Consider the following 8,793-nt stretch of genomic DNA (forward strand, 5'->3'; position numbering starts at 1 on the left):
AAAACACCAAACTTGGTTGTGCAGCAAATACAACAAACATTTTTTTGAAATGGAATATATGGGAAGTCCACACTCCAAAATTGTGTATACCTGATCAGTTGTAAACGATGCAGATTACAATTCGTGGGTGAGACTGGTAACACTATTTTAACGAGGTTCACCCAACACAGGTACAACATCACAAGGAGGAAGGAAGTTCACCTCCCATTGGTGAAACTTTTTGTGCTCCATGGATGGCAATCCTTACAAGCCACGGTACTGGAAGCTAACTCCAAATGGACTTTAGCACAGAGACGCAGAGCTGAGAGACTTTAGATCTCCAAGCTCGACACGGTGCATCCCAGGGGCTTGAATGAGAGGTAGGCCTGCTTCGTTGGGGGACAGTAATGGCCAGTGCATTAAATCCTGCCACTGACTCGGAACCTTGATTCGTCTACCATAATTCACTGAACACGCTGGTCTTGTCCTGAGTCTCTAAGACCTTCCGTTCCTAAGATATGGCCAAAAACACTTCGACCAATCACCGTTTGACCACTTTCTGACGCAATACAAACTCGTGAGTGCTACCAATGGAAAGCCAGGGCCTGTAAATGGGGGTGCGCATCTGGGTTCCACGTCTGTGCAACCTTCCCATCAAGAGTTATTCAAATTTCAAACATGCAACCCCCTTGCATCTTGGTTAAAACCCCCTAACCCTTACCCTAATCCTACCCGTGCATAACGGAAACCTGACACCTTGCAGGCTTCTGGATATTAAATTTCCCCTAACCTCTTTAAAACTAAGGTGTGGTCAGACGGCGTGGGGAGGTGCAGATAACTTGGGTGATGATATTACACAATGCTTTTATTATTCAAGATTCAAGATTCAAGATTCAAGATTTTTATTTGTCACATGCTCATACAGATGTGCAGTGAAATGTAAGGACTGTTCCGCAAGGCCATGCAATAAACACTCAAATTACTAATACACATATATACAGTAAAATAGAATATAATGTAAAAAAAAAAAAAAAAAAAATATTTGAATGTACAAAATATAAAATATAGAGTAATGTAAACAGTGTAAAGTGTCAGTGTGTAAAGTGTCCAGGGTTTGGATTGGAACATGCCCCAGTCGACGTCATCCAGAGCGTCTCGCAGCGTAGCCTCTGATTGGTCGTTCCAGCGCCTAACCTGCCTCGCCACCACCTTTTCACATACAATCGTCTGTTTGTACCTTGGCAAAAGGTAAATCACGGAATGGTCTGATTTACCGAGTGGGGACAGGGAAATCGCCTTGTAGCCCTCTTTGAATGGCGTGTAGCAATGATCCAGTGTATTGTTGCCCCTGGTGGAGCAAGTGACGTGTTGGAAAAAGTTGGGCATAACTTTCTTCAGGTTCGCCTTGTTAAAATCCCCAGCCACGATGGCAGCGTTCGGATGTTTGTTTTGGTGTCGGCACAGCACGTCATGCAGGTCCGATAAAGCTGTGTCCGTGTCTGCTTGTGGTGGGATGTAAACAGATGTAGCGATGACCGAAGTGAATTCCCGGGGGAGGTGAAATGGACGGCACAGGATGGTTATATGGCTATGTGCCCCAGATGTGGCGAGCAGGAGTTGGAGAGAGTTTTAATGTTCCGTGGGTTATTATTACTCCTATTGTTGTTTGGTAGTTTTTATTTAATGGTATTGTTGAAATGAGCAGTGGTAAGTAAATTAAGGATCTCAGCAGATTTAGAGATGTAGGCGGTTTCTTCAGAAGAGGAAGAGTCATGTGAGCAGTTTAATGACGGCATTCCTCTGAGATGAATCACAACTAGACGTAAACACTCAGATCAGTCATTCACTTTGTGGAGCTGACTGACAAGCTGGATGTTAGTACTGATTTGAATGGATTAATGATCATTTCTAAACATACCAAACCTAGAACATGGCTGTTTATAAATTCATGCATACTTTAACCCTCCTGTGGATTTGTGTCTGTGGAGCCAGCTGTGACAGACTACATCAGGCAGAGGAGGGTGAGTATCTGTGATTTATTATAATTAGATTTAAATATATTTCACCCATTCTTAACAATTGAGACAAACCCCTATATTTTCTGTTTATATTGTTTTTCCACTATAATTATATATTATATATATATATAATGAAAATATATTTTAAAATACGGGCCAACCTTGCAGTTATTTATTTTTCCTAAAATAACATTTTCTGCAGCTCAGGACTTTTGTCAACTCAGTCAGACAAACAAATAGTCACAGTTTTTTTAAATAAAAGGAAATGTTTAATATTTTTATTTTTATTAAAAACAATATTATTCAATTAGCTGAATAATCCAAAAGTTTGGTTTCTTTTAATTCTACAAATAAAAAAGGTAAAAGGTAATAACAAAGGTGACACCTCAATGACGAAGTTGGTGTATACGTCCGAATGGACTTATGACTATTGCATCTGTGTCTTATTATCTTCTAGTATGTGCCCTAGTGTATGATCCCTGTGCATTGTAAGCGTGTGTGTGTGTGTGAGTCTGTGTGTGTGTGTGTGTGTGTGTGTGTGTGTGTGTGTGTGTGTGTGTGTGTGTGTGTGCGTGCGGGTGGGGAGCTTTATGTTAGTATGTTTTGCTTGTTATGTGTCTACAGGCTATGCATTTGTGTTTGTATATAGACTTGCAATGTTATTTTTCTTTTGCTTTCATTCTGAGTCTTCTCATGACAGATCTCTCAAGTTCTTGGGTTGGCCATTGCTTTGCCAATCAACTATTTGTATGCCTGTAAAATTGTTCTCTCCGCTTTGTCCTTTGTGTCCATGTTTCACCGTATAAAAAACTTTATCCTTTATTAAGACTGCCCATAGCCATGGCTGTAACCAGCTATGAGGAAAACACTGTCTCCAACGAATGTATGAAGCGGTAGATGGCTTTTTTTTTTTTTTTTTAAATACTTACACCCAAATCTAAAAAGTCACAAACAGCCATAAACTGTCTCTGTTTCTCGCTGCCCTTGACGCGCACACACCGTCTATTCAAAATTTTTATTGAATTTTTCAAAGGCATGGTTCATGGCATTAAAACACTTCAGTTTCAAGGCTACAGTAACCCTTAGTTTACCCAAATCGTGGAGGCAGACGCCAGTACACGGATCCAGTGAATTTAAAGAACTACAGCAGCAGGCTATGAAAAAGTAGAAAAGGAAATACAGCAGGCATTAATATAATTATAATAATTTTAACAAATAATGCTGGTCACAGCAGAGACAAGTCGAATAAAAAATCCATCAAAATGGTGAACCTATCAGGGATGAGGTTTATCACATGTAAGGAGTAGTTGCACAGAGAAGAGTTTACAATCTTATTCAATTGTGAGGCATTACGTTTTTCTGGTTGAAGTTTCATATAGTTCATAACATCATTGTCTGTAACATTGCACTGTCTAGACATAATGCAACTCCTTATCTGCAAATACTTCCAGAAATTGCCTTTGCCCACCAGGTTAAATCTATCCATAAGATTATTATACGACAGGAACACACCATCCTCAATAAGTCATTAATAGTGCTTAAACCTCTTAAATGCCACTGTTTCCAATACACCGTTTATTCCCAAATGCTAATTTCAGAATTAGACTACAGTGATGAATATTTCTAGCATGTGTTAGTTCAAACATTTTGTGCATTCTGATCCAAACATCTCTTGAGTGCAGAAGGGGTTTGTGTTATTAAACACTTTTTGAGAAAACATCTCTAAAGGTTTGAATGGTGAACAAAGCTTATTTTCAATATCCATCCAAGCTGTTTTTACTTCTGTTGCACTCCAATATTATGCTATTTTGGCCGCACTGAAAGATAAATGGTATAATTTTGGGTCGGGGAGGCCCAGCCCTCCCTTCTCCTTATGTGCACATAACTTTCTCAATTTAATTCTTGGCCTTTTCCCACTCCATAGAAAAGTCTTTACAGTATCATCATACTGCTTAAAAATCATAGATGGTATTTTGACGGGCAACATCATACTAATATAATTAAACTGTGGTGCAATTACCATTTTTATTATGTTAACTTTTCCCAACAATGTGAGTTTGATTTTCTCCCACTTATCAAGGTTGGTCTTAATTTTTTGGAGTAATGGGTTAAAATTGAACATAACTATGTCTCCTGTGTCCTGAGCAAGTTTAATGCCAAGGTATTTCAATCCCATTCGAACCCACTTGAAGTTAAATTTCTCTACTATAAATGTTAGACATGAATTAGAAAGTGGCATTGACTCCGACTTATTCCATTTAACAGTGTAACCTGAAAACATTTAAAAGGATTTGATAGTGTCCATCATGTTTGGTATGGATGACAGAGGGTCGGACACAACAGCTAAAATATCATCTGCATAAAGTAGGAGTTTATGCTCTGTGTCTCCACCCTTAACCCCTTTTATACCAGGGTGTGCCCTAATAGATACCGAAAGTATCTCTAAAAAGATGATTAACAATAACGGACTCAGAGGACACCCTTGGCGTGTACCTCTGGTCAGCTTAAAAAGGGGGACACCACCCTGTTTGTCATTACTGCCGCTTTAGGTTCTTTATACAACATTTTGACCCAATTGATAATTGAGTTAAAGCCGAAATGAGACAAGGTGGAAAATTAAAATTGCCATTCCACCTTATCAAAGGTGCTTTCTCCGCATCAAGAGAAAAAGCTGTGATTGGTGTATTTTCAAATTGACTCAGCCACATTAAATGTAATAATAGTCTAATATTGTCTGTTGAGGTCCTATTCTTCATAAATCCCACTTGGTTGAGGTGGATGATGTTCCGTAACACCAACTGCAGGCGTGTGGCCAAGATTTTTGTCAAGATTTTACAATCAAGATTTAGCAAGTTAATAGGTCTAAAATTGAAAGTATCTACTGCATCTCTACCTGATTTAGGAATCAGTGAGATAACAGCTTCATTAGTTATTGCATGTACAACACAGTTAGCTACATTATCTGTTAAAGAAGAACTTATTAGAAAAAAGTCTATCCTTGAGTACATTTTGTGACAGTGTGAGAAAAAGGTATAGTCACGCATAGGTTGATTAGTTAACCTCCATATGTCTGTTAGTCCTACATCACTACTCAACATATGCAAAGTGTCCCTCTCCTTAGTCAGGAGAGGAGCTCTGCATGAACTCCTGTCCAAAAATGGATAGACAACTTCATTAAAGTCACCAGCTAACACAATTTGGCCTTCAGTGTCTCGACCTCACTATTTTCTAAACCCTGGTTACCGCCCTGGCCCTAGTTAAAACCGACTTAGGAGTTAGGACCTTTCTGAGTTAAACTGCCACTGGAGCCTACATCAATACATGCATACTTCCCATCATGAAGCAGTGTCAGTGATGCTCGTTGGCTGCTTTGGGTTGACTGGTGATTGATCATTGATTATGAAGTTTGCTCTTTTTCTCAGAGATTTTTCATTCTGACAAAGAGACGACACTGAGCTGGAAGTCTGAACCTGCCAGAGAGGTGAGTTTGAATCTTTGCAGTCTGTAAAGACAGCTGCTTGGTCTAATCAGATATAAAAGTACAGATCAATAAACACACAGATATATGAATGTGTATATCTGTAAACTGCTGCAGCGCCTGTCTGATCTCTGTCTCTCTCTTCACTTCAGTGGGATGAGGTTGCGCTCAGAGTTCAAACAGAGACTCAGGTTCCGGTTCTTCAGGCATGTGGAAGACACGTTTTGAGGACAGTTTTGAGTCAGTGGATGGAACGTAAAGACGCTCACATCCTGCTGATGGATGTTTTATTTACACAGGAAGAAGAACCGTCAGGTCAGCTGAGTCCTCTACGTATCCACCTGTTTGACTCTGACACACCTGTCACAGGGTTTAAAAGTGGCAGGTCAGCCATGGACCTGCAGACCTCAAGTCCGTTCCCTGATACGGTCCATCCACAGGAAGTCCTGACTCACCTGAACCTCAGCAGGGCTCTGGATCTGGGTCCAGTCAACTGCAGAGGCTTCCACATTGGCTTTTCATACTCAGGAACATGTGTGCTGATTACTTCCATCAGACTGTACTACAAGAAGTGCTCTGACATCACAGAACACTTGGTCAGGTTTAAAGGGAAGGGGTCAGGGTCTGGTCCTGTGATTGGCTCTTGTGTGACGGGGGCAGTGGAGGTTTCTCCCCCTGTTAGAGAATGTACTGTGGGAGGAGTCTGGGGTCCTCTACACGGGGGCTGTACCTGTAAGCCCGGACACGAAGTCATTAATAACACCTGTGCAGGTATGACTATAATTTTCAATTGTTTGAAAAATGTTTTTCTGAAAGAAGCTTCACTAACGTGATAGAGACTAAAAAATCAGAACACATTCAAACAAAGGTTTATATTTTACCCAGAGTCTGATCACACTAAAGTCTAACATAATGAAGTGCACAGCCAACCTCTTTAATTCCCTAACAGCTCACAGTTTTAGAATGAGTCATGTGTTCAGAACAGAAATAGTATTGATGACATGTTCTTTCCATCTTTAAAACAAAAAAAAGACTTTCACTTCCTCTTTCCCATCATTCTCTTCCTCTCACATTTTTTTTAATCTCAGTTTTATAAATTCAGTTTGTGGATTTTTCAACACATGGGATTTCAGTGTTCTGATCAGAAACATTATTGAGCTTTATTGGTAGTAAAGGTGACAAAAAAACCTTTCTGTTCTTGGGAACGAGAATCTGATAGAAAATCACAATTTCCCACTAAACTATAAAACTGTAATGACACAATGTAAACACAAACTAACCATTAAAACACATTTTCTTTTTCCCCAGTGTGTGGGCGGGGCTTCTACAAGCCACTCAATGAAAGTGGAGGATGCAGGGTCTGTCCCCCAAACAGCCTGACACACAAAGAGGGATCAGAGACGTGTGTGTGTGTTCAAGGTTTCAGCCGCCTGACCTCTGACCCTGTTCACCTTGGCTGCACCAGTAAGAAACACTGACTGGGTTAACTTGTTACTGATTCTTATTTATTAATCAATGAAGACTGGGTTCAATTAATTATTATTATTTTTTAAATTTATTTATTATTAATTAAAAAAATGAATTATTACACGGAAACAGGAAATCAACCTCGTGATCAGACACTGATCAGTGTGAACTTTAGGGCCCCCTGCTGGTAGAAAGTCATGAAGACAAAAGTTTTTATTATTACCAACCTTGAATCATTTTTTGTTTTCATGAAGTTCAAATTCAAATTGATTCAACAACGTTTAAATCTCATACTTAAAAAGAGCTGGGCTTTAAATATGAACTGTGTATATTGGTTACATATTATTATGATCTATAAATCTTTAACGTAGACTTGATCACAAGCTGGTATCAGGGCCATGTTTCTGTCTTCCTCAGAGCCTCCTTCTGCTCCTCTCAACCCTTCGATGCTTCGTCACAGTGACTCCGAGCTGCTGCTGACCTGGGACCCTCCTCATGAATGGGGAGGCAGACAGGAAGTGATGTATAACATCACCTGTGAGGAGGAAGTCGAGGTTGGAGGTCAGTGGAGGACATGTGGACAGGAAGTGGTTTTCTTGCCGCACTCGGCCGCTCTTAACAAAACCTCCGTCAGAATCTCAGGACTGGATCCAAACGGTGACCACAGACTGTCAGTGAGAGCCTGGAACCATGTATCAGGCCAGCAGGGGGAGCCAGTATCATCCACCACAACCCTTACTATACATAGATGTAAGTATGCACTGAATACATGTTTGATAGTATCTATACACATAGATCTATGTTATTACTATTATTAACAGGATTGGGATTAAATATCTATACACAGATCTATGTTGTTATATATCTATACTTTGTGTTTCAGGGAAAGCTCCTGGTGTCAATGTTTTAGTGACTCCGATCTTCAACTCTTCAGACAGCGGTTCGTCTCATCGGTCAAACCTTCGTTTCGCTTCGTGGTTAACAGTCGGACTTTTAGTCTTCAGTCTGCTGCTGACGGCCGGGACCTCCGTCATCGTGCTTCTGCTGAGACGTAAAAAATACAAACATCGGTAAGAAGGATCTTTATGTTTCTGCTGATTTGATGAACATCAGTTTCTCCTCAAGGTTTTCAGAACATTTGATCCCCATATCTGAGATTATATTATTTCATAATATGTATAAATATAAACTATAATATAAGAATAGTTTATAAAACCCCATCATGTATTTTATTATACATCATATTGAAACACACACTCAGCTATAAAACAGCTGGTGATGAATGTAGATATTTATTGATAAATCATAAACTGACTGTTTACAGTTTTAACTTGATTTTATTTGATGAATTTATTAATAAAATATTTTAACGTTTTCTCTGCAGATCCGAGCACGATGGTCATTTCTTTCCGATGAATGCTGAAACTTCTTACCGACGTCCTCAAGAGGTTGAATCTGCCCCCCCGACACAAAGTCAGTTTAATATAAATAACGTATAAAACATATTTTAATATTACAGTAATTTAAGATTTAATAATTATTATGTCAGTAAAGGTTCATAACGTATCATGTGTTGCAGCGGGCGGGGGAGAGCTGTTGGAAGGTTTCAACGACAGGCTGAAGAAATTTCTTGTGGACAGACAGAAAGTCACTCTTGGCAAAGAGTTGGGCCGAGGTTAGATCGTTAGGCTTCCTTAATTAACTTGATTAATCTTTTTCATTCATTAATGAATGAATTAAAATGTAAACGTCTGGTCTCTGTGTTGCTCAGGAGAGTTCGGTTCAGTCTTTGAAGGACTCTTCAGTCCAGGTGAAGGTGTGAACATGAAGGTTGCTGTGAAAACAATGAGA

General features: G+C 39.6%; 1 protein-coding gene across 2 annotated transcripts in view; it reads left to right on the plus strand.

Annotated features, from left to right (window-relative positions):
* Positions 1–1,772: 1,772 nt before the first annotated feature.
* si:ch73-40a2.1 (tyrosine-protein kinase receptor TYRO3) overlaps positions 1,773–8,793 on the plus strand; it is a 10,718-nt gene continuing 3,697 nt past the window's right edge. The window contains exons 1-9 of one of the 2 annotated variants that reach the window (XM_061030826.1): positions 1,773–2,000; positions 5,420–5,478; positions 5,628–6,246; positions 6,784–6,939; positions 7,360–7,692; positions 7,826–8,012; positions 8,327–8,415; positions 8,522–8,617; positions 8,714–8,793. The exon at positions 8,714–8,793 is cut by the window's right edge and continues 1 nt beyond it. In XM_061030826.1, coding sequence (XP_060886809.1) covers positions 1,910–2,000; positions 5,420–5,478; positions 5,628–6,246; positions 6,784–6,939; positions 7,360–7,692; positions 7,826–8,012; positions 8,327–8,415; positions 8,522–8,617; positions 8,714–8,793 — 1,710 coding nt within the window. In that variant the 5' untranslated portion in view covers positions 1,773–1,909. The remainder of the gene's footprint in view (positions 2,001–5,419; positions 5,479–5,627; positions 6,247–6,783; positions 6,940–7,359; positions 7,693–7,825; positions 8,013–8,326; positions 8,416–8,521; positions 8,618–8,713) is intronic. The other variant, XM_061030825.1, reaches the window with a different exon arrangement.

This window comes from Labrus mixtus, chromosome 23, assembly GCF_963584025.1.
Source record: "Labrus mixtus chromosome 23, fLabMix1.1, whole genome shotgun sequence".
In the NCBI taxonomy this organism is placed as follows: Eukaryota; Metazoa; Chordata; class Actinopteri; order Labriformes; family Labridae; genus Labrus; species Labrus mixtus.